The 25,582-nt window shown below is 40.3% G+C and overlaps 1 protein-coding gene across 1 annotated transcript in view; it reads left to right on the forward strand.

Annotated features, from left to right (window-relative positions):
* GRIP1 (glutamate receptor interacting protein 1) overlaps positions 1 to 25,582 on the forward strand; it is a 2,220,015-nt gene that overhangs the window by 2,110,843 nt on the left and 83,590 nt on the right. Inside the window, exon 21 of the mRNA XM_044088060.1 lies at positions 4,505 to 4,738. Coding sequence (XP_043943995.1) covers positions 4,505 to 4,738 — 234 coding nt within the window. The remainder of the gene's footprint in view (positions 1 to 4,504; positions 4,739 to 25,582) is intronic.

Raw genomic sequence — 25,582 nt, forward strand, 5'->3', positions numbered from 1 at the left:
GGATTATTTATGGATAGTGTACATCTGATCTACAGTGGATTATTTATGGATAGTGTGCATCTGATCTACAGTGGATTATCTATAGATAGTGTGCATGTGATCTGCAGGAGGTTATTTATTGATAGTATGCTTCTGCTCTGCAGTGGATTTATTTAGTCATTGTCATCATCTGATCTACAAGGGTTTATTCATGTATAGTATTCATCTGATCTGCAGTGGGTTTATTTATAGATAGTTCTCATCTGATCTGCAGTGATTTTACTTATGGATAGTCTGCATCTGATCTGTAGTGAGTTTATTTATGGATAATCTGCATTAGAGCTCCAGTGCTTTATTTATGGATAGTTTGCATCTGATCTGCAGGTGTTTATTTACAGATAGTCTGCATCTGATCTACAGTGGATTATTTATGGGTTGTGTTCACCTGATCTGCAGAAATGTATTTATGGATAGCCTGTAACTGGTATGCAGTGGGCTTATTTATGAATAGTTTGCATTTTATATGCAGTGGTTTATTTACAGATAGTCTGTATGTGACCTGCAATCGTTTATTGATAGATGGTCTGCATCTGATCTGCAGCTGTTTATTTATGGATAGTACACTTTTGATCAGCAGTAGATTTATTTATGGACTGTGCATTTGATCTACAGTAAGTTTATTTCAGGATACTTTGCAACTAATCTGCAGGAGTTTATTTATGGATAGTCTGCATTGGGATTATTAATGGATAGTCTGTATCTCATCTGCAGTTGTTTGTTTATGGACAGTATGCATCTGATCTACATGAGTTTATATATGGATAGTCTGCATCTGATCTGCGCTGGGTTTATTTATGGATAGCCTGCATCTAATCTGCAGCATTTTAGTTATTGATAGACTGCATCAGATCTGCAGATGTTTATTTATTGATAGTCCATAACTGATCTGCACTGCTTTGTTTGCGTATATTCAGCATCTAATCTGCAGTTGTTTATTTATGGATGGCCTGCATCTGCTCTACAGGGGTTAATTTATGGATTATCTTTATCTGATCTGCTTGGGTTTTTTATTGCTACTTTGCATTTGATCTGCAGGGATTTTTATGGCTAGTGTGCATCTGATCTGCAGATGTTTATTTATGAATATTCTTCATCTGATCTGCTGTGGGTTTTTTATGGGCTGTCTGCTTCTGATCTACAGTAATTTTATTTATGGATAGTATACATGTGATCTGCAATTATTTATTTATTGCCAGACTGTATCTGATCCCAAGTAGTTTATTTATGGATAGTTTGCATGTGATCTGTAGGCATTTATTTTGGCAGAGCAAACTCTCCAGCCAGCTACCTCTCACACTTGGTGTCCCTCAAGGCTCCATACTAGGTCCACTACTCTTTATTTTTATCAACAACCTTCACACTGCTATCCCTAAAGCTACCTATATTCAATATGCAGATGATTCTACTCTGATCTGCTCAGCCACCTCCCCATCCGAATTGCAAATCCTAACCCAAAATACATTTAACACTATTGCGAACTGGCTCGCCAACCAACGCCTACTGCTGAGCCCCAATAAAACTAAACTTCTACTCTTCACCCCCACTAGTAGATCTGTCATACTTTCATTCTCTGTCACGTCTAACAATGGTACCACTATCTCCCCAGATCAACACACCAAACTTCTAGGGATTATCATAGACAGTAATCTCACATTTGACCTTCAGGTCAACAAAACCATACAGACCATCAATAAGAAGCTTGGATCACTGTATAGAAATAGAAACAAGACATTTTTAACCCCACTGGCTAGGACTGCAATCACCCGGTCACACCTACTCTCTACTCTTTTGTATGCCTCGCCTGTACTCTCAAACCTCAACAAATCCGAACTAGGTAAGCTGTCCCATAGCTACAACCATATTGTCAAATTTGCCACTGGCTCTACTTATAGAACCTACCAATGCCAGAACCTGAAACAACTCGAGTGGCTAGAACTGCCCAGCTTAATTCAATTCAATCAGCTCTTAATAGTGCACAAAATTCTGTACCACCCTGAGGATACCCCCTCACTTATAAATATTATTAAGCCATATAGCAACCTGAGATCCCCTACGGTCAGCCAACAAACTACTGGTCCAAACCCACAAAGCTAATAACTCTGCTGGTGTATCCCTGTTTGCCAACTTTGTTGGCAAAACCTGGAATTCGTTGCCAAACTATATAACCCTACAATTCTCCAAAAGTCTTTTCAAGCAAAACCTCAAACAGTATCTCAAAGTGAACTGGCTTTGCCCAAGTACCAGCCCTAATTAAGTTATAAATTGAAAGCATAATCTGTAAATATCATAACATGCAACTACGTCACCAAGCTCTATATCCAGTCTGACGTCTCTTGCTTTTAATTGTGTCTGTCCATGAGAATTGTGAGTCCCTACTAGGGAACACTACTAAACCACTGTACATAATCATTTTGTTTTATATTTTCTAATGTTATCTAACTTCTTGTGTAATCTATGTAAGTTTGTGTATTTGGAGCTTTTCTCCCTGGGCCTCTGCTGAAAATGGACATGTATCCAGCCGGTAAACAAATGTAAAACAAATAAATAAATAAATTATTTATGGATCATCTGTATCTGATCTGCACTGTAGCATTAATGGATAGTCTGTATCTGATCTGCAGTGGGCTTATATATGGATGGCGTGCATCTGATCTGCAAGGGTTTATTTATGGACAGTCTGCATCTGCTCTGCAAGGGTTTATTTATGGACAGTGTGCATCTGATATGCAATGGTTAATTTATGGATAGTCCTCTTCTGATCTCCATGGGTTTATTGATTGCTAGTTTACATCCAATCTGCATAGGGTTTTTTTTTATGGCTAGTGCGCAACTGATATTCAGTGGTTTTATTTATGGGTAGTGCTTATATGATCTGCAATTGTTCATTTATGGATAGTCTGCATCTGATCTGCAGGGGTTTTATTTATCGATAGCGTGCATCTGATCTGCAGTGGTTTATTTATGGACAGTCTGCATTTCATCTACAGGAGTTTATTTATGGATAGTCTACATCTGATCTTCACAGGTTTATTTATGGATCGTTTGCATTTGACCTGCAAATAAATTTGCAGCATTTTGTGATGAGCTGTATTACCTAGTAATATGTTGTCACTGTAGTATATATCAGTTTTACATGTAGAAAATCTACTTAGTGGGAGTGCTAGAAGATGTGTTTAAATTTTTTGGCCATAATCTTAGTAAGACCCCATGAGCATAAGTGAAAATAGACTTATTGTACTAAATTCCACTTTAAACTTTGGCTTACTGTTCTCAGATACTTAACTGTGTAACCTTTTTTAGTGATAGCATGTGAAGACTCATACTGGTTTTCAATTGGTTAGCAGCTTATTTGTTCATTTTTCAGTAACCCACTCAATCCACTTCAGGGTTTCTGAAAAGTCAGAGCCTTTCCCAGCACTCATATGAGGGTGAGACAGTGAAACTGTGCTTGCACAGGGCACTGACTCATTGCATGATATGTGCACAGGTACATATAAACAGGCACATTCACACGCATGCGCAGACATACACATAACTCATTAAGGACAAGAACAGCCATGGGCAATTTGGGTAAATGCCAACTCACCTATGTCATGTCTTTGGGATTTTTGGAAGAAACTATAGCACCCAGTGAAAACCTCTGTGAACTCAGGGAGACTCTGCAGACTCCTCATAGAAGACACTCCAGACAAGAACCAAACCGGAAAGCAAAGCATTGTGATGCAACAGAAATAACCACTGTACTGCCCTGCTCAATAGCTGAAGTAAGTACAAAAAATAAATGCATGTGGTAAATACTAAGTGCTGTCTAAGTTAGACCTTAATTTCTCCTCCATTAATAGTCTGGCATGAAAGTTTATCAGTCCTGGGCATGAATTATCATCAGCAGTGACAGTCATGATTCTAGTGCTTCCAGTTCCATAATGAAATGGCCTAAGGTACAGTCAGGTACCGACTTGGGTGCCAGGTTTTTACACTGAAGTCTTACCACCTGAGAGATAACCCCCTCCCCCCATCAGTATGTAATACATGATGAAGTTTAAGTAATCCTTTCCTTTGGATTGTTTTTAATTCCAGTTCATTGGAGACTTATCAGGCTGTTGCAGTAAGAAGCCCATCATGTGTATAATTCAGACATTAAAATAACATGTAACAGAACATTATTGGAAGAACTCACTGCAGCAAAATACAAAAGTCCAATTATTTGTTCTCTATCTTAAAACTGTTAGGATTTTTAAGACTGTTTCAAGAGACTCTGCAAATCTTTTTTTTTTTCATTTCTTACTATTATTGCATTATATCCTGTAACTGTGGAGGCCATTTACTATGGCCAAATTCTGTGTTCTGACGAATGCTATTTAGGTAGCAATACGCAAAAATAAATGCCTTTCACATTTCATTTTCTCATTCTCAAACTTTCTTAAGTATCATTGCTTTGCTTTTTTTTTTTTTTTTTTAACACTAGTCAACGATTATGTCTGGAAGTACATGGAGTCACAGTCTTAAAAGTCGACAGCCCCGTAGTCATCTTGGAAGGCAAGCAAGCTTTGTGGAGAGACGCACCAAGCAATTGCATTACAGCCAGCCAGCTCGAAGCAATACTTTACCTTTAGATGGTGGAAGGAAGTCAGTGACCTTAAGAAAAATGAAACAAGAAATTAAAGAAGCTATGTCACCAACTCCTATGGAGTTACTCAAGGTCTGTTTTCTATTTAAAGTTCAGTGATATTTCTAAAGAAAAGATGGATTTGTTTGATATAACTATTGAATGATAGCTATGGTATTTGTGCAGATATTGTTCTGTACTGTATAATGTGTGATAAAAAGAGAAAACTACCAGTTAGTAAGTGTACAATTTTGATTTCTTCAAAAAAAAAAAAATATATATATATATATATATATATATATATATATACATATATATATATATAATTTTGCCTGTACATTGACAGAATGTAATCTACTATAATTTTATAATTTATTTACTGAATTATTTTCTTCACTAGACTGCTTTGACCATCAACCAATTAGAGACGTCCTTCATTTGCTTCATCTTAGTGACTTCTGTACCTGGTGGTAGACCAGGTCTATTAGACCACTTAATTATCCCCAAACTATGAGATGACAAAGTGTGGTATCATTATTTGTAAACATGTTTTTTTCCTAACTCCCACTGCCCTGTAACAGTCTAGACAAGTAGGACTCCCACAGTACTGGTAGCTGAGATCTGCACTTTTGCTCATGCACCAACCCCAGCTGCAGCTCAGTAAAGTGTAGATTGGTGGGTGACTGCTCCTGCCCCTTCATATTGCTTTGTTGCAACACACTGTCTTCACCACTTTATTGTACTGTAGTAAACTGACAACTTCCCTTCTCCCTGGAAAGGCAAGCTTATATGGGCTGTTCGGTCCTACCCTCCCCAGTTGGTTCTTCCAGAGACTGGATCAATACTTAAACCAAGGTCATCTGGGTCATATTCAGGGCTTTACCCCTTGTAGCCATACACTGCATACTTCATGGCTAGTACTAATACAGGTGAACATAACCAGATTCCATTTATTTTTTATAGATACTTAAATGTGAAATGTTTCTTTGAATATGAGTTCCCTAAACAGAACAGAGAAACATTCAAAGAGATTTTTATGCAGACATGGATTGCTTTGCTTGTCTAGTTTGTTACCTACTCTAAAAGCTATAAATTCTACTGTATTGACTGCACATTTTTTTGCCCTCACAAAAGTAATCCTACATCTGCCTTAAAATTGTCAAATATATTTTTGTATTTTTTTTGGTTCTCCATAACCTTGCTCATCCAAGTCTTCAAACATACCAGTGACCCTTTTATTTATCTCCTCCTACTTGTCCTTTACTTCCCCATGTCACTCATGTTCTAGATTCATAACTAAGTCTTGTCCTTTACTTCCCCATGTCACTCATGTTCTAGATTCATAACTAAGTCTTGGCCTTTACTTCCCCATGTCACTCATGTCCTAGATTCATAACCAAGTCTTGGCCTTTACTTCCCCATGTAACTCATGTCCTAGATTCATAACTAAGTCTTGGCCTTTACTTCCCCATGTCACTCATGTCCTAGATTCATAACTAAGTCTTGGCCTTTACTTCCCCATGTCACTCATGTTCTAGATTCATAACTAAGTCTTCGCCTTTACTTCCCCGTGTCAATCATGTCCTAGATTCATAACTAAGTCTTGGCCTTTACTTCCCCATGTCAGTCATGTCCTAGATTCATAACTAAGTCTTGGCCTTTACTTCCCCATGTCACTCATGTCCTAGATTCATAACTAAGTCTTCGCCTTTACTTCCCCATGTCAATCATGTTCTAGATTCATAGCTAAGTCTTGGCCTTTACTTCCCCATGTCACTCATGTTCTAGATTCATAACTATGTCTTGGCCTTTACTTCTCCATGTCACTCATGTCCTAGATTCATAACTAAGTCTTGGCCTTTACGTCCCCATGTCACTCATGTCCTAGATTCATAACTAAGTCTTGGCCTTTACTTCCCCATGTCACTCATGTCCTAGATTCATAACTAAGTCTTGGCCTTTACTTCCCCATGTCACTCATGTCTTAGATTCATAATTAAGTCTTGGCGTTTACTTCCCCATGTCACTCATGTCCTAGATTCATAACTACGTCTTGGCCTTTACTTCCCCATGTCACTCATGTCCTAGATTCATAACTAAGTCTTTCTTTATTGGAGCCCTAATTTTGTCTGGCATCAGATAGTGGGAGTGTAGAGCTGGTGGGACATAGCATATGAATGGAATTGCATTTTTGCTTCCATAACTCCTCAGCCTGTGATGACCAACAACACACTGTATAGGGTCTGCATTGCTCGTGTACATGGATGTACACTTGTGTCATGGTACAGTGATATGGACAGCTTGGTAGCCGAATGTGCTGTGTCTGATGGTCTGTGAAAGCCCTACAGCCAGCACCCACCCCCTGATAGCTCTCTGTTAGTGGGACATAGCTAACACCTTCTTTCCAAATAGGTGATCAGGCTTCTGCCATTCTCTTCCATGTGCACACATATTTATAAAATCCTAGACATAAAACAAATCCAGCATTTATATAGATAGAGAGATATAGATATGTATGTATATACAGAGTTCCAGGGTCTAATTTTAGAGTTTATGGATTTGGTTTAAGTAAATTTAGAGTGCATGCATTTGGTCTAGGTGGGTTTGGTGCCATTTTGGATTTTAAGCATTAATTTCATGCTTATTTCCTAGATGAATGGATTTTTTGACCATATACATTTTGTGATATTTGTGTAAATAGATTTTAGGTTAGACTTGCTTACACAGCTATATGTATTCTGAAATGTATGTGACCTTTGAAAGAGCTCACACAGTGGACTATGGGAGTTTGCTGTTTTGTTCACTGTTGTGCAATCTTAGAGTTAGAGTAAATATTAGCAAAGGGTGTGGGGTACAAAAGGGGCTTGCCCTCCTGCAAAAATGCTGTTGCATTTTTTTTTTTATTTTTTTATGTGTCTTGATGTTTTATATTGTAGATTAAATGGGTTTAGATGAATTGAGCTTATACTGTGTGAGTTTAGATATACCAATATAGACTATAGTCATATAGATATATATATCTGTAGAGGGAGAGATAGCTATACATATCTGTATCAATATATATCTATCTATTTCTATATATATATATATATATATATATATATTCACAGACTTATATACACACATATATACATATACTGCTCTTTATTAAGACAACAACCTAAAACACTAATGCAGACCAATTTTATTATAAGCCTCATCAGTGAAATCTAAAAATATTTAAGTATTTCAGAATAAGTGTATTTTATAAGCTTGCCTTTTTCAAAATAATTGCTAATTAATTACATTATGAAAGATATAATATGAATTATTTGACATTTGCAGGCAGTTCTTGATTTCATGAAATCATTCTGTGTGACTGTATGCCCCCCCCCCATGACATTGGGGTGCTGCACTCCCTGACATCTTGCTACTTGTATATACCAGCTCTTTGGTCATTTCAATTCAGGGGAAGGAGAAATCCACTGTACACCATAACCTCAGTCTTCTGAGATAAAATCCGGTAATCCCTCACTAGTGACCACATATAAGACTACTTAAGAGGATGTTATCTGCATATAATGTGATTGTAATGTGTAGCAGGTCATTTAAAGTTTGTTGAGGATGATGAGGAAAAGAAGAAGGGTGAGGATAAATCTCTGAGGTAGACCTTTAAGGAGCAGTGCTTTAGTATAGCTGCAGGTTCCTAATTTTTGTTTAAAGGATCTGTTGGAAAGGAAGTCCTTAAACCAAGGTGGGGAGTCTTTACAAATTTCAATTTCTGTTAGTTTGTCTAGTAGCAGTAAGTGATAAATTAAATCAAATGCTTTTTTTGAATTCATGAAGACTATCCCAGTAAGATTTCCCTTCTCCATATTGCTCAGGATTTCATCAGCTAGGACCTAGAGAACCATCATGACACAATGACCAAGAGAAGGTAATATTGTTGGATATGGTCTGTCAGTTGAGTTGAGTTGGGATTATTTTATCTATGATTTTTCCAATATATCAAAAGTGAGAGGGGTTTTCTGGTTTATGTTCTGTAGGAAAAGGAATTAGGGATTCTTTTCAGATTTTGGGCATGATGTTTCTTAGGCAGAGGTTATAAGTATGAGCAAATAGAGTAGTTAGAAGTCCTTGCATAGATGAATGAACAGAGCTATATGTTATCTGAATTAGGTGAATATTCAGTTGGAATTTGATCTAACAGAGTTTCTGCATCTTTGTATTTAAAGTAGAAGGAAGAGAGGAGTAGCAGGAAGAGGTTAGTGGTGAGGGGGAAATTATAGGGAATGGTGACTTTTGGGAGATTGTTGAATTCAACAGTTTAGGATTTTGCAGGGAGTGTTTTCTTGACTTTTGTGTATTATGAGAGGGATTATTTCATGCCAGAAATGTTTAGGTTTGCAGGGAATGCTACCTAGACTTCTAATAAGGATCATAGGAGGTTACTAGGCTAACTGACTGAGGGCCTGTACAAGCCTAACCAAGTTCAACATGTGTTCCCATGGGTGTGTGGTCCAAGCAGACACTAAAATCAGCACTTATTGCCCCTGTCCAAGAGGGACACAGATTGGACCCCTAGGGTGAATTTCCGGTTACCCATCCAATCATCCAAATTACATTTAAACAGGGCCAATGAGGGGCTTTGTTTAACATGAATAGGAAGCTTGTTCCAAAGACGGGGACCCTTTGTGAGACAAATCTGTCTCTCCAGCAAGTTCTGTTGATGTCACATACTAGGTTAAGGTCCTTTGAAAGAGTGACCTGTGTGCCATTTGACTTGTGAATGTGCAGCATTTCCATTAAAGGTGGGTCAGAGATTGCTCTATATGAAAGGCACAGGTCACCTCTGAGCAGTCTGTATGACACAGAGTAAAGTGACAATGATTTCAGTCTGTCCACATAAGACAGATCTTAAAGACCCTGAATTGTCTTTGTAAGCAACCTTTCTGGTCTCTCCAATTGCTTCAGGTATTTGGAAAGGAGCATACCAAAGGGAGCATTGTACTCTATTATTGGCCTAATGAGGGAAGAGTACAGGGGGTTACAATCTCTTTTTTTCTGGAGGCAATGCCCTTATTATGAGATGAGCAATATAAAATGCCCTTCTTACCACTGTGGAGATGTGGTGATTGAAGTTAGGTTTACTGTCGACCTGTACACCCAGATCTCTTACCACTGACTGTGTGCTTACTGTATTGCTATTGATGTGGTAGTTTACAGGAACCTCACTCTTGCTGAAGGGGATAATAATGCATTTTTGCATTAAGTTTAAGACCATGGCTTTGGCACCAGTCATTAGTCTGCATAAGACCTTCTTACAGGATATTGACATTGCTAGGGGTTTCAATGATCACTCCCAGTTTGCAGTCATCAGCAATCTTTGTCAGCCACAGTTCTTTAGTTTTGGCCTATACTTCGGAGAAGTAGATTCCGAACAGTAAGGGTCCCAGAACCAATCCCTGTGGAACCACTGGTTACAGATCTGCTGGAGGAGGTGGAGTCCCCTATTTTGACTATATGAGTTCTATCATGAGCCAATTTGCAACCCACTTGACAGAATATGGGTTGATACCCAGCTAAGTGAGTTTATCAATGATGCCTGAATGGGGGATTGTGTCAAAGGCCTTGACTAAGTCTAAGTAGGCCATATGCACAGATTTGCCCTTGTCTAGGCCTATGGTGATTGTCTTGAAGAAGTCCACCAAGTTTAACAGGCATGATCTCCCCTTGGCAAAGACAAACTAGGTAGGGACAAGTGTTTGGAGATTTCCTATATCTTTATTAATAACATCCTTGATGATTCATTCCATGGCCTTACAGATAAGATTGGTTAGCACCCCCTTTGTGCAAAAGGATGATGGTAGCTGTTTTTGCATTCCACTGGGTTGAAACCAGAGCATAGGCTGTGATTGAAAAGCATGCCCAATGGTGATGCTAGTTCCTGTTTTAACCCATGTAGAACACAGCCTGAGATGCTGTCTGGTCCCATAGAGGCTGTGTTTTTGGCCTTGGAGAGGGTATTTAAGACCTGCTCCTCGAAGATACTAGGTGGGGGACAACTGTTAGGGATGCTTTGGAGTATATGTGGTGGGGACAGGAGAGTGAAGTTTTCGCTGAACCTGTCAGCGAGCAGATTTGCTATATCCACAGGTTCTGTACATGTAATACCATTAACTATTAGTTCAGTGCATATCTGGGCCTTACCTTTGAGACTGCAGATGTAACTAAATAATGCCTTGTGGTTATCCGTAGTTAGGGAATTTAATTTGGATTCATAGTTAGCTTTGGAAGACTTCACTAGGAGTCTTATTTGCTTTTTTAAGTTGAAGAAGGAGTATTTCCAGCTTTGAGACTGTTTCTTCCTACTCTTAGACAGCAATTTCTCCTATTGTATACCCTATTAATGGCAGTTGTCCACTAAGAAGGTTTGTTTTTCCTTGAAGATTTTGCTTTGGTTCTGTCAGGTACAACAGAGTCAGTACAATTGTACCAGATACTCATATAAAGCATTGGTGTATAACTCAGCACAGGTGTCTGTTCTATCGAGGGGAGGGGCTATGAAGCTATTTATGCTGTCATGTAAGAGGCTGTAATTGGCCTTGGAGAAGTTTTTTAGTCTAGTTGTAGGAGGGTCTTGTGTTATAGTTACTTCTAGTGAGACTGATTTGTGGTCAGATCTCACCAGGGATGGTCACACAGTGGGTGTGTCAACCAGCTGGTCCAGGGCATTGGAGTTAATGAAGTCCAGGAACCTTTGGGCAAGTGAGTTAGAACAAGTATAATTTATCCAGAATATGGACAGGTAATTAAAGTTACCCAAAACAAGGGTGTTTGGTTGTATCTAGATTTACTCAAGTAGATCCAAGTAGGCTGATGGATGTCTTGTTTCATGGAGTGGGGTCCTATAGCTAGCAATGACCTGAAGAGGGGTCTTACATACAGTCAATTGCACCTGAAGTATTTCAAGGGAATCATGCTGTTTAACCAATCTAGAGGTGTATTTATCTTTAATGAATATTGATACACCACCTCCTTTAGTTCTCATGGCTTCAGTTTTTAGTATGAATATGTGGAAGGAAATGTAACCTGGTATAACTGGGGTGCACTCTGCAGCCTTAAAATGGATCTCAATGACTGCACAAATGTCAGCATCTTCCAAGATGAAGACTGCTTCCAGTGAGTACAGTTTCTGATTTAAACTCCTATCATTTAGCAGCATAACCCTGAGATTGTTTTTAGAGGATATTTTTACAATGAGAATTTTGTTCTTGTGACATTGCCTAAAAATGGCACTATAGGGGTAGCAAGAGTCTTAGCCAGTAACCAAAATCCCAGGGGTGACAGATGAAGACCATCTCTGGCAAAACAGCGAGGTTTGTTGGCCATGTCATCCCAGGCTGACAGATACTGCATCCCTTTTGAATGACACCAGAAACTAAACCAATTGATGAAGTCAGTCATTTTTTCTTTGTATTAGGGTATCATCCTAGGCGAAGGTAAAATGCTTCTTAAGGCTAGGGACACACCTACCTGAGGCACATAATCAGAGAGCTCAGTCATGTCTCTCATCCTATTGTCCAACGTGGACTATGATGAAGTCATAACAGCGCCTGTCGTTGAGAGACTTGGGTGCATGTGTGATGCAGATCCTGGCACCTGACAGACAGCTGACTGTGACTTTTTCCTTATCCAGCCTGATGAGAGGGACATCTATGTGTCTCACAAGTGAGTCACCTATGACTAAGATGTTTGTTTTTGTGCTATGTTTTAGGGGCTTGACTGGTGAGACACTGGTGAGTGATATGTTATGTGTACTAGGTTCTGCAGAGGATGTATCATGTGAATTCTGCTTGTGTTTGTGTTTGGGAGGTCTCTGATGTTTAGTTGAGCTTCTGGTAAGGACCTCCGCATATGTAGGTTTATGTGTTGTTGGTTTGGTAGGTGCAGGAGGTGAGGTATGCATGCTGACAACCTGCTTAGTATCAGATGAACTGACTAGTGAGTGAGAGAGCCTGGATTCTAGGTTCTTGATATAGATGCATCTCTCACATAATGAATTTATGTGTATTAGAAGAAGTGGGTTGTCAGTGTACATGAGGCAATTGTTGCATTGCCTCAGGATGCCCATGTCAACCAGGCTGGCTGGAGAAATTGTCCGTCCATAATGCTAGGTATGTTGATGTGGTCATAAAACAGGGAGAGGATAGGAAGGACAGAGTACAGGACAGGAGAAGTAGACAAAAATATGAACGGCTAGTGGGTAGGATCTGTGTTGGTACCTCAGGAGCTTTGCTGAATGTATAACCCATCAGTGAGGGGCAGTCACAAGAACTCACCGATGGAACACCAGCAGAGTACTAAAGGAAAATATGCAGGCAAAAGTGTTTGCATCTATAACGGCCAACAGTGCCCACCGCTATTTGGCAGTACATGATGTGGAAACGAGTACAAACACGGTGCTTATGTAGCAAATGAGAGCAAACTGATTTAAACAAATTAGCCAGTAAAAAAGCTCAATAGTGAGCCCTGTTCTAGCAACCTTCAAAGGGTATATGCCCTTTTCCCCACTGTAGTGTGATCCTGGAGTTAGTATATATAGTAAGGAGGGGTGTTGGCAGTACAGCCCCCCACAATGGGGGGTGTAGCCCCCCACCTATTCTGGCTTTATATCATCCACTTTACAATTCAGTATGTTAAAATTTTGCATTGTAAGATTTCAGTATTATGGGTTTCAGTCAAGTGATTTATCAGTATTTTGAAATTTCAGTCTTATGGTTTCAGTCAAATGAGTTTCAGTCATGACATTTCTATGGATACATATAATATATTTTTCTTGTGCTGTTTGTACCTCAGTCATTAGCCCCCTCCCAGCCAATCAACCCTTTTTGTTCCAAGATGACCTTACAGACCCATCATTCAGGCAGCCATCAAGCATGCTGTGAGGGTTCTTTCCTCTAGCCCTGTCTTCTCCTAAGCATGCTTAGCTAAGCAGGCAAATGGAGCCATGCAATGAGCTGTCCATCTTGGTCATTCCTAACTTCCACAACAGATGTCGATAGCAAACAGCCCCACCCCTTTCCCTGAAGTATGGAAAGTGGTTTCCCCTGCATCCATCAAAAAAATTGTATTTCCTCATGTGCTTCCTGAGCATTCAGAGCACTTTCACAGGAGAGACATTTGGGCTGCACCCCTTCACTCCTCTGCCTCTATGCCTAGCTTCTCCAGTGTTGGGGATTAATTGAAACCTGGTCATCAAGTCTCCATCTCTCTTGGCCATATTGTCAGACTTAGTAAACATATATTCTGGATATGGTCTGTATAGCTCAACCTGAGATAATCCCATGCACCCTGCCCCCAATGGAAAGTAAGTATAATGCAGCATGCCAGACTGTGATAGTGAAATGACTGTGAATGCCTTGACTAAAAGCATGTATCCTTCCTACTTAGAGAGCTCTTTATATAAATTTATGTTTTGCAATCACTAACTTGGAACACCTTAGCTTGAGTAATATGTGCTGAAGCATTCTGGCTGGAGTACTCATTTGCTTGTGATTCGTTGCTGACTTTTAAATGGATTAAGATCGCAAGTGCCCACATAATAGTGAATGCTGGGTGATCTAAGGTCAGTAGTACCTGTCAGTTCTCAAACTTTCTTTGAGATGCTGCAACATTGGAGTGCAAATAATAAAGGGGGTGTGTTGGTGATGACCTCCCAGATGAGGATGTATAAGGGGTCTTGACCCCTGCCAAAACATTTTATTTTACTTTCCACATTTTAGTTTATAAAATACAGCACTTGACTATATGTATTATAGGTATGTGTGCACATTAATAATAGTATTTACATTTAAAAGTTGATGTGATGGAACTGATGGCTGGCAAGCTTTGATGTGTTAAGCTGAGTATTGAATCTACATTTCACAGTTATCCTGAGCGCTTGGGTATACAATGCGTCTATGACAGCCTCGATACCCATAGTGGTTTCAGTACAACTCAGTCCTACTTTTGACTGTAGCACTTTGCCATCCTTAGCAATGGTGTTTTGTCAGTGGCATATTGACAGTGATGCAAAGAAAATGTTTTTTTCTTATTCCAGAGCATCTCTGGAATTCCCTGAAAAAAATCCTACCTACTCCGATAGAAAATTATAATGCAACATGCCAGACTGTAATACCAGAATTCCTCTGAAACCACAGATTTTGTATACATCTATAAAAAAGGCATTTTCCATTGAAAGGTCTTAAAAATTCCAAGAATTACAATAGGCAACCTGCCCATAAGGCTGCAATTCTGCTGCCAAGGGTTTCAGTGCAGCTTACTGCTGATTTTGGCTGTAGTGCACTGTCCACTTCAGCACAGGTTGCTTTGGTCATACCATGATTGCAGCAACAAAATTTTGCTTTTTTAAAATATACATTGTTCTTATATACTCAATAAAGTTTATATTATAGACGTGATGGATTTACCATTCTGAGGTAAATTTTATCAACCAAATACAATGGGCCAGATTCCAAAAGAATTGTTTTCAGTGTAAGTCTGTCCTGATTCTAAAAGACCTGCTTTCAGTGTAAGTGACTTACTTCGGTGTAAGGCCTATCTATAAATAGAGCCAAATTCCAAAAGACCTGCTCTCAGCCTGGTCTCAGTTTAAGTGGTCACACTAACAGTAAGTCTTTTGGAATTTGGCCCTTTGTGTCATGTCACACTGTGGCAGTATCCAAAACACTTTTAAGAGTTATTGGCAAAACATTCAACAGACTTATCTTAAATGTAAATCAAGAAAAAACTACCTTCAGCAGCCTCACGAACACACATCACAGACAGCACCCACCATGAAATATACATCTGAGTCACAAAATCTCAGTCCAAAAGCCCATAAGACAAACCACCAGATATACTGATGTATTTATCATAGATGACTCCATTGTGAGACACAACAGTATACTCACCAGGCTGTGCAAAGAGAGGGCCACAGTCAGTAGCCTATCTTTTGCCAGGATTCACCACATTACACAAGCACTCAGGTCCTTGCACCACAAGTAGATATATGACACAGTCATCATACATGTGGATGTAAATGAGTTTAGGCATACCTCCCTAGGATATATAAAGAAAGACAGGAGACATTTTATGTATGACAGTATTCTGCTGTATAGAAAATACATTCCCTATATGTACAAGTACGTACAAGTGACTATCACATCCAAGACAGTAGCTAAGATTACTAATATGTTACTGAAAATAAATAAATACAATGAATAAGTCAGATAATCCATAACACTTCTGAATATGTTATGTATCACAGCTTAGTACTATAAAGATTCACAGTATCCATAGGTTCATAGGTAGGTACTAGGCTATCGGCCCAAGGGCCTACATAAGCCTAGCCAACAAGGTTCCCTGGCTTACGCCACCCAAGAAAGTTATTTTCCTGTGCCACTATCGAGCAGAGACACAGAAGTGATCCCCGGGTGTATTTCCTGTTTCCCTTCCATTCATCAAGATTTTTCTTGAAGAGTGCTAATGAAGAACTTTGCTTGACATAGATGGGTAACTTGTTCCAGAGTATGGGAAGTCTCTGGGACAGGAATCTATCCCTCCAGCATGTCCTGTTTATTGTGGTGACAAGGTTTAGGTCCCTAGAGCATGTAGCTCGGAGGGATTGGGATTTCTTTAGGTGTAGCATGTCCAACAGCTCTAGGTTTGACATAGCTTTATATGTTAGGCAGAGATCACCTCGAAGCAGCCGATATGCTACGGTGTAAAGCTGGAGTTTTTTGAGGTGGTAGTGTAGGGCATTTGTTTGAGGCCAGTAATCCTCTTTGTGAGGTACTTCTGTGGCCTTTCCAGCTGCTGCAGATGACTTGTGAGGTACATTCCAAAAGGGGCGTTGTACTCTATAATGGGTCTAATAAGTGTCAAGAAGAGGGGAACAATGACCTTTTTTCCTGGATGAGAACTCTTTTATGATGAGGTGTGCCACGTAGAAGAACTTCCTGACGCCACGTAGAAGAACTTCCTGACTACTGTGGCAATGTGACTATCAAAGGAGAGACTACTGTCCACCTGGGTCCCAAGGTCTCTTATCACACATTCAGTGTTAAGTAGATTGCTGCCTATGTGGTAGTTCATGAGTACAGAGTTTTTACCAAAGGGGATGACACTGCACTTTTTGGCATTGAGCTTGAGGCCATGGCTCTGACACCAGGCATCTGTCTCAGTGAGGCCCTTCTGTAGGATGTCCACATCATTTGGGGACTTGACTATGTCTCCTAGTTTGCAGTCATCTGTGAACTTTGTTAGCCAGAGGCCTTCTGTGTTAGCCTGTACTTCAGAGAAGTAGATACCAAACTGGAGAGGTCCCAGGATGGAACCCTGTGGTACTCCACTTGTCACTGCTTTGAGGTCAGATTTGGAGTCTGCAACTTTTACAGTTTGTGTTCTGTCAGTGAGCCAATTGGCAACCCATCTTGTGATGTAGGGATTTATACCTAGTTTAGTGAATTTAACTATAATTCCAGAATGGGGGATGGTGTTGAAAGCCTTGATGAGGTCAAAATAGGCCATATACATATACATATTTAGAGTTTTATGTCATATGCTAGAAAGGAAATACTGTTGTATGCTCCAGACTAAGCTTTGCACTATCCTGTGATGGGCAGGAGGTTACCCTTTGTCCCCAAAGCAAGTACATTTGTGAGTTTCTGTCAGTTATTTTACTTTTGCTTTTTTTCTGACTAATTCATTTGCAGTGACTCGTCTTCTCCCATCAGGCAGATGATTCCAGTTTGCTACAACGATCTTTGATAAAGCTTTTTCTCCACAGGAAGGATGGCAGAATGGTGATCTGTTGAGCAATAGATTGTTCATGGCTTCTCATAAAATATGTATGGTGATGTCTTAATGACTTGCTTTTGAGAGAAGAGCTGAAGCTGTTATGCTGGGTTTTAAATGTGAGAGAGCTAGACACTACTGTAACTGGCAGCCAGTTTGTCTTTTGCTGGGATAAGCAATGAAGCTCTGTTTGAGGAGAGAGGGAGATAAGTTACCAGATGCCATTTATAGTAGTCTGTATTCTGCTATTGTTATATGCTGATGGAGAATTGTGATTGGTAGAGGTTACTTTAGCTTGTAATTAGCACATTTTTTTGCTATGGCTTTCCTGGTTTGATGATGAAGTAGTTGGAGATCATATAAGAAGCTTTCAGTTGAGCCTGAAACCTTAGTTATTACAGTGTCTGTGTATATCTTAAATAATATTGAGAGACCTTGTGCAAGACGGGGGTATTTGTTCTGGTTAACTGGGTTAATGTATATATTAGTAGGAGTTTTACCTACTGAAGAGTCTACATTAGCAAGTTTTGCTTTGTACTAAAACTATTGTTGACATCTTGTTAGCATTAAGTGCAAATTGATTCTTAGTTGCAGATGGCAGTAAAATTTATTTGTAGGGCATTTTTTATATTATTATAAGAGAGACCTGTATTGTGAAGTATTATATCACATGGGTACAAAGTGATGTTGGTGAAGACGGATGCAAGAGGTAATGTCATCAAGAAATATGGAGAACTGTATAGGCCCCAGCCAAAAGGGTACCTTCTTGGTTAGTTATATTGCCTGATTTAACAACAAAGGTTCTGTTTGAGAGGTGGCATGTGAACCAGTTGACTGCATTGGCAAATGTAGTTTTTGAAAAAGTATGCTATGATTTACATTATCAAATGTTCTGCTAAGGACAACGAATGCTGTACCTGCGGGCCAGCTATTTTTTCGGTGTATTTATTATTCGAAAACAGATTTTGTTGGGTTGTAGATTTTTTACGACCTCGACAGAATAATTGAAAGCGGTGGTGTAATGCAAAAAAACAGGAAACGGGCTTGCAGGATTATCCTGTGTTTTTTATTTGCAGCATGTGAAGCAGCTTGATTAGAATGAAAAAAATCTTTTGCGTATAATGTAAGTACCTTTTTTTCTTATTGTCATTTTTACAGTGACATGACTTGTGCAATGAGTATGCTGTTGAAACTCCCTATGCCATTTTTTTATTTTTTTTTTTTGTAGTTTTTATTGGATTTTTAATTTGTAAAATAATCACAACAATATTTACAGTCAGAGATTTGTGAGCATAATAAATGAAAACATTTCAACTAAACCTGACACACAAAAGAAAAATCTATTTACAGGAGAGTCCATTAACCATCAAGTCATTCAGGTTATTGTATATTACATTAAATCTAAAATGCAGTTATTTTTGCTTGTCAAGCAGATCTCTAATTTTTGTCCATGCATTGTAGCAAGAGGTAATCCTGGTTGTTCTTGACTTAATTGTAACAATTTCCAAGTGACAGACTTCAGTTGCAATATTTATAAATTCTTTGAAGGAGGGTGTAGATTCATTCTTCCAGTTCTGAGTTATTACCTTTCTAGGTACAGATAGTATAGACCACAAAATGCAACATTTCATTTTTTAACACATATAGGAATAGGATTATTAAAAAAGATTAGCGATTTAGATAAAAACTAATTTATAATCCAAAAAAGCCTGTAAAAAGAGACTAATGATATTCAAATAAGATGTTAAGACAATACAGTCAAAAAACATGTTTTGGCTATCCACCTTAAGTTCTTGTTTAAATCTCCAACAAACTTGTTTCTGCTTGAACATTTATTCAGTTTTATGTGGTGCGGAGAAAGCTCTATGCAAAAATTTCCAAATAAATAGATTCCATCTAAGACTTGTATGTTTAGAAGATATTTTTATCTTCTTCACTCGGAGGTCGATTATTAATTTGGGTAAAATTGTTCCAATAATTGCCATTGCAACTTTTTGATTCTCTCCTCACAACTCTATATAATTTAAGTAAGAGACCCTGTCCCAATGTGTTTTGTTGCATTAAGAAAATGAGATATTAATTTTGGGATATGATCTCTTAACCTTGGTTGCATTAACTTAATTTTCCCTACTACATGTTGTCTGCAGGTGTTTATGTAAATTATATTTGTTCTTAATATAATCAACAAAATGTAGATGCTCTTCGTGTTTCACTGTTGCACTCATCACACTTGGGTTATCCTACCAGGGGTAGCCCTCAGTCGACCCAAATACCAGAGGCTTAGTATTTCTGCATCGGTTGCTGTCACTTCAGGACTGACGTCAGGCCGTCAGGGGTATAAAAACAGGAAGCTGACGCCATTACGTCAGTCTTTCTTGCCGTGGAGCCCAAAGCAGAAGTAGTTCGCATGAGTGCCGGTCGGCTGCTTTTTTTTGTTTCTGAAATTGAATCATCCTGAATTCTTTTAAATTTAAGTACCCCATTGGGGATCCTTTTTTCTTGTTCTAACCAATGTCAGAAAAAGTTAACAATTGTCTCGCCTGTGGAAAGCAAATATCACACGAAGATTTCCATTCTTACTGTGTCACCTGTTTAGGCCCAGACCACGCCGTACCTCGCTGTCAGTTTTGTGCTTTGTTCAATGCCTGAACTATTCGTTGTCGGGCCCTTATTGTAGCTAAATACTTTCGTTCTCGATCTCCGTATTCCGAAATGGCTTCGGTAAGCCATTCGACTACCGATCTTCTGAAAAAACATAAGAATAAAGACAGAGACAGGCCGCACAGGTCCAACACTGCCGATGATGCTTCCGTTAAGCTAGTCACCCATTTGCCAGTACTCAGTGAGGTGCTTTCGCAGCCCCTGATGCCCGCTTCAATGGATTTGCAGGCCGCTACCGAGACCCGTTCAGAGTCCGGTATGCTGCTAGACTCTTCTTTGACTACAGAACCTGTGGATGTCTCTACCTTGGATGGGTCCTGAGCCCATGTGCAGGCACAGGCTTCTGAGGAAGTTCTTTGCATTACCGATATTTGACACAAACCGTCTTCTTTCGCGTCTTCAGTTCTTTCTAAAACTACAGAGTTTCTAAGGTCAAGAGTACGAGCTACGCCTAAAAAAACGATGACCCAAACTCAAGCTCCTGCTTCCTTGCCACAATCTCAGATGCTTAAAATTGCAGAATACCTGATCATGCTGATTAAGGGAAGCAAGCCTTCCCCTGTTAAAAGAAAAAGAGACTGGTCCCCAGCAGCTTTATCTGACTAAGAGTCCGACGACTCTGAGGTTTCTGTATATGAAGACATGTCCTTATCTGCCTATGAGGATTCAGATGGAGAGGAATCCATTCCTTCTGCCTCCCCCCTCCAGAGGATTTTTCTTTTGGTGAAACCCTACATACTTTGAGAGAGCATTTTCACTGGGAATGCCAAGATTACCCTCAGTCCAAAAAGGGACTCAGGGGAATTTTTAGATTTACCACGGCAGAGACCCATAGCTATCCCTCCTATCCTGGATGTTGTGGATGATGTCTTTATGGAATCCAGTCTAACTCCTGATACTTTACCCCCTGCTCCAAGGAAACCTGACAGGTACTACAGAGTCCCTGACTCTCTCAAATTTCTCTTCAGAAATCCTACCGCTGACCCAGAGGTCATCTCCCAAGGACCTAAAGGAATAGAAGCTACTACAGCTAAGAATCCCACCCCTTCGGATAGGGATTCCCAAGCTTTAGACAGATGGGGTAAAAACATATACACCTCTGCAACTCTCGCCATTAGAGCATTGAATTGTTAGTTCCACATGCTGAAATACCAGCAACAAACTATGGAACTTATTAAGCAAAAAGTATCTACCTTTCCTGACTGTACAGAAAATAAAGAATTACAGGAGCTTATGCATTCTGCAAGCCAAGTCAGCAAGCATACCCTTCAATGTGGGTTTGATGCCCTAGAAGCAACTTGCAGGGCAGCTGTCACAGGTTCTGTACATAGAAGGCATGCCTGGCTTAAGGAGCAGACCTTGCCAGACCATGTCAAATCAAAATTATTGCAACTCCTCTGAACAAGGATAATCTGTTTGGCACCAAAGCAGAAGAGGTTTTAAAAAAGATGGAAGAAAAGGATAAGTCTATGCAGACAGTCAAAGATTTGTTGCAAGTGCAGCCTCCAAGATTTAATAGGCATTGCCCCTCTAAACATTGGTCCTTTCCAACCCCCTCAAGGCCTTCTCAAACTAGACCCAGGGGAAACAGACCCCCCCAGATTACAGTCTCAGGGCATGCAGAGAACTAAGCAATGGAGTACCTCCACTTCTAGAACAGAGACTGCTAAGTCACCCCATTATGGAAAGAATTTATAATGATGTCTCAACTCCACTCCTCACCTCTGCTCAATTGATCATGCCCCTAGGAGGAAAACTTGCCCACCATCCAAAAACTGGACCTCCATCACCAACGACCGATAGGTTCTCAACATAGTATCCCAGGGGTACAAATTTTATTTCCACGCACTGCCAACCTCAAAAGGGTTCCTAGACCTTCCTCCAAACCATTGGGCAGAGGCACAAAACCAAGTTCAGTCCCTGGTCTCCATAAGGGCAATTCAGCCTGTTCCTGCAGAACAGATAGGGCAAGGTTTTTATTCCAGACTTTTCCTGGTACCCAGAAAATAGGGCACCTGGCACCCAATCTTAGATCTATCCATTCTAAACACCTTCCTGGTGGTACCAAAATTCAAAGTGCTCACCCTACAGCAGCTTCTCCTTGTGCTGTCCAAAGATGCCTGGTTAGCCATCCTAGACCTAAAGGAGGCCTATCTGCACATTCCAATCAGGGACTCCTGCAGGAAATATCTACATTTCAGGGCAGGATCTATGCATTATCAGTTCTCTGCACTTCCCTTTGGCTTATCCACTGCTCTCAGTGTTTTCACAAAATGCCTAGCTCCAGCCATTGCCTATTGCAGACATAGAAAGATTCAAATTTACCTTTACTTGGACAATTGCCTGATTCAGGCAGACAGTCAGGAAAAGCTGTTGCAGCACCTGACATTTGTAAAGGACCTTCTAACCCCCCTGGGGTACACTATCAGCGCAAAGAAATCCAAACTAGTCCCCAGTCAAAAAATTGTATTCCTGGGAGCAAGCTTGGACACAGCATCCCAGATGGCATTCCTTACTCCAGTAAAACAAGCCTATCTGACAGGCTACTTCACTCAAATGGCCACCAGAACCCAGATATCTGCAAGGAAAATCCTGCAGGCTCTAGGGTTCATGGCCTCATGCATTCTGCTAATTCCATATGCCAGACTGCATATGAGGAAACTTCAGTGGTATTTAAAAAGTCTTTGGTGCCTACATTCTCAGGACCTGGAAACTATCATACCTATAATACCTTGTCTAAGGAAAGAGTTTTTTTGGTGGGCAGCAGCATGCAACCACAACAAAGGACATCCCTTTACACAACCCCATGCCACCCAGACCCTAACCACAGATGCATCAGACTATGCCTGGGGTGCACATCTGGACGGCAGGTGCATTCAGAGCCATTGGAGCCCAAACCAAATTCATCTGCACATCAACCAAAAAGAGATGCTAGCTGTTCAGCACGCTTTGACAGCTTTCAGATCCCTACTCTCACTGGGGCCCCTTCTAAAAACTGACAACACCACAGTGATTTGGTACATCAACAAGCAGGGGAACCCTCTCTTATCCACTCTGCAGGCTAGCCATGACCCTGTGGAACACTGCCTCAGCCATGCATATTCACCTGCAAGCTCAATTCCTGAAAGGCAAACAAAACTCTCTGGTGGACAACTTAAGCAGAAATCTCCTAGACCCACATGAGTGGCATTTGGACAACAACACCTTCGGCCTTCTGACCCAGAAATGGGGTACCCCAAAGGTGGACCTATTTGCCTCCCCTACAACCACCAGCTCAGCAAATTCCGCATCAGGGTACCTCACTCACAGCAAGGCCTGGAAAGTGGATGTCCTATCCTTCCAGTGGGCAACCCTCTCAATCTATGCATTTCCCCCTCTGCTTCTTCTTATACTACTCAAGATAAGGCAGGACAGACCAAGGGCAATCCTGATTGCCACAGACTGGCCACGCCAACACTGGTTCCCAATACTGTGCAGTCTGTCACCGGTGCCACCATGGCACCTACCCCAGATTCCAACCCTCCTGACTCAGCAGGAGGGACAGATCTTGCATCTACAATTGCAGACCCTGAATCTTGCAGCCTGGCTTATTCCTTGAATTCTCATCCAGCAAGCAATTACTGGATGTCATATGTGAAGCCAGATGGCCCAGTACAAGGAAATCCTGTGCTGATAAGTGGAAAAGGTACTGTTCCTGGATTCACTCTAAATAAGCAGATACAGCACAACCCTCCTTACCTCTCATCCTGGATTACCTAGCAGACCTACTCCACTGAGGCCTGTCCTTGTCTTCCATTAAGATCCATGCCTCTGCCATCTCTGCTCATTACAGCACTGAGCCACCTCTCTTCTCTCACCCTCTCATCAAACAGTTCTTGAGAGGGGCTAACAACTTAAGGCCACCAAGAAGAGGCTCCACCCCTGCTTGGGACCTTAATTTTGTGTTAGAAAAACTCACCCTACCCCCTTTGAGCCTCCAGCATTAGCAGAGTTAAAATTCTTCTCTTGCAAAACAGCCTTGTTTCTGGCCATCACTTCAGCTAGAAGAGTGTCTGAGCTACAAGCACTTATGCAGAACCCTTCATTATTGTTCATGCTGACAGGGTCTCCCTCAGGACTATCGCTACTTTTATGCCTAAAGTGGTGTCCAGCGTGGCTCTCAACCAATCTATCCATTTGCCCACCTTTTTCCCTAATCCTCAAAATAAGGGGGAAAGGATCCTGCACTCCTTAGATGTGCACAGACAACTCAGATTCTACCTGGATAGGACTAAGCCCTTCAGGAAATCTGACCAGTTACTAGTCAGCTTTTCACCCGGGGCAGAGGGCAAGGCCATATCAAAACAAACCATCCCCAAATGGATAGCACACTGTATCCATTTCTGTTACAAATACCATGGGAAACCACCCCCTCAGGGGGTCAGAACACATTCCACTAGGGCAACTTCAACCTCTACAGCCTTTCTCAAAGGAGTCCCTACTGGGGACATTCTGGAAGCTGCTACTCGGAGTTCTGTTCATACCTTCACCAAGCATTACTACCTGCCTATCTTTTCCAAATCCAGGGTGGGCTTTGCAACAGCAGTCCTGCAGGGCATACTAGCCAGCCCCAACTCTTCTTGACTGCCTCCCCCCATTCTTCAGCTTTGTGAATCAACCCAAGTGTGATGACTGTAACAGTGAAACACAAAGAGCATAGTACAGTTATGTACACTTACCATAAATGTAGATGTTCGAGTGTATTCGCTGTTGCAGTCCTAGTTTCCCACCCTCCAGCCCTCTTGTCTCTTTCTCTATCTCTCTTTTTCACTCCTTACAGGGCTACTGGTATTTACTTTTTACTGGTGGTGCTTTTCCACCATAACGTATCTCCCTATTTGGGGTCTCCTGACATTTGGGGCAAGAAAAACTGATGTAATGGCGATCAGCTGCCTGTTTATATACCCCTGACATCAGTCCTGAAGTGACAGCAAACAATGCAGAAATACTAATACCCCTGGCAGGATAACCCAAGTGTGATGACTGCAACAGTGAATACACTTGAACATCTACATTTATGGTAAGTGTACACAACTGTACTTTTTTCATCTTTCATTAATTGAAACCAATATAGCATATTTTTTCTCATTAAATGTGATCATTGTTTCTAACTTTGAGGTGGAGATGTTATTTTGGGTATATGCCATAGAAAATATAAGGAAGACCCATGCTATATATGCCAGGTTTCTATATACAACATTTTATAAAAGTGTTTAATATAGTAGAAATGAAATAAGAGGCACTTGTTTGGTGACTTTTTCCTATAAGGTAATCCTATAATAACCAATGTAAACTGTTATTTAGTATGAGATAATTGTTAGAATATCTATTATGTTTAGAGTTTATAAAAAGATTTCCTAAAAACTCTTTCAACCTAGCTGTGCAAGTGTTATTAATCCAAAGATGTATTACTTTTAT

The sequence above is a fragment of the Protopterus annectens genome, chromosome 11.part0 (assembly GCF_019279795.1).
Source record: "Protopterus annectens isolate FY-2018-M chromosome 11.part0, PAN1.0, whole genome shotgun sequence".
Taxonomy (NCBI): Eukaryota; Metazoa; Chordata; order Ceratodontiformes; family Protopteridae; genus Protopterus; species Protopterus annectens.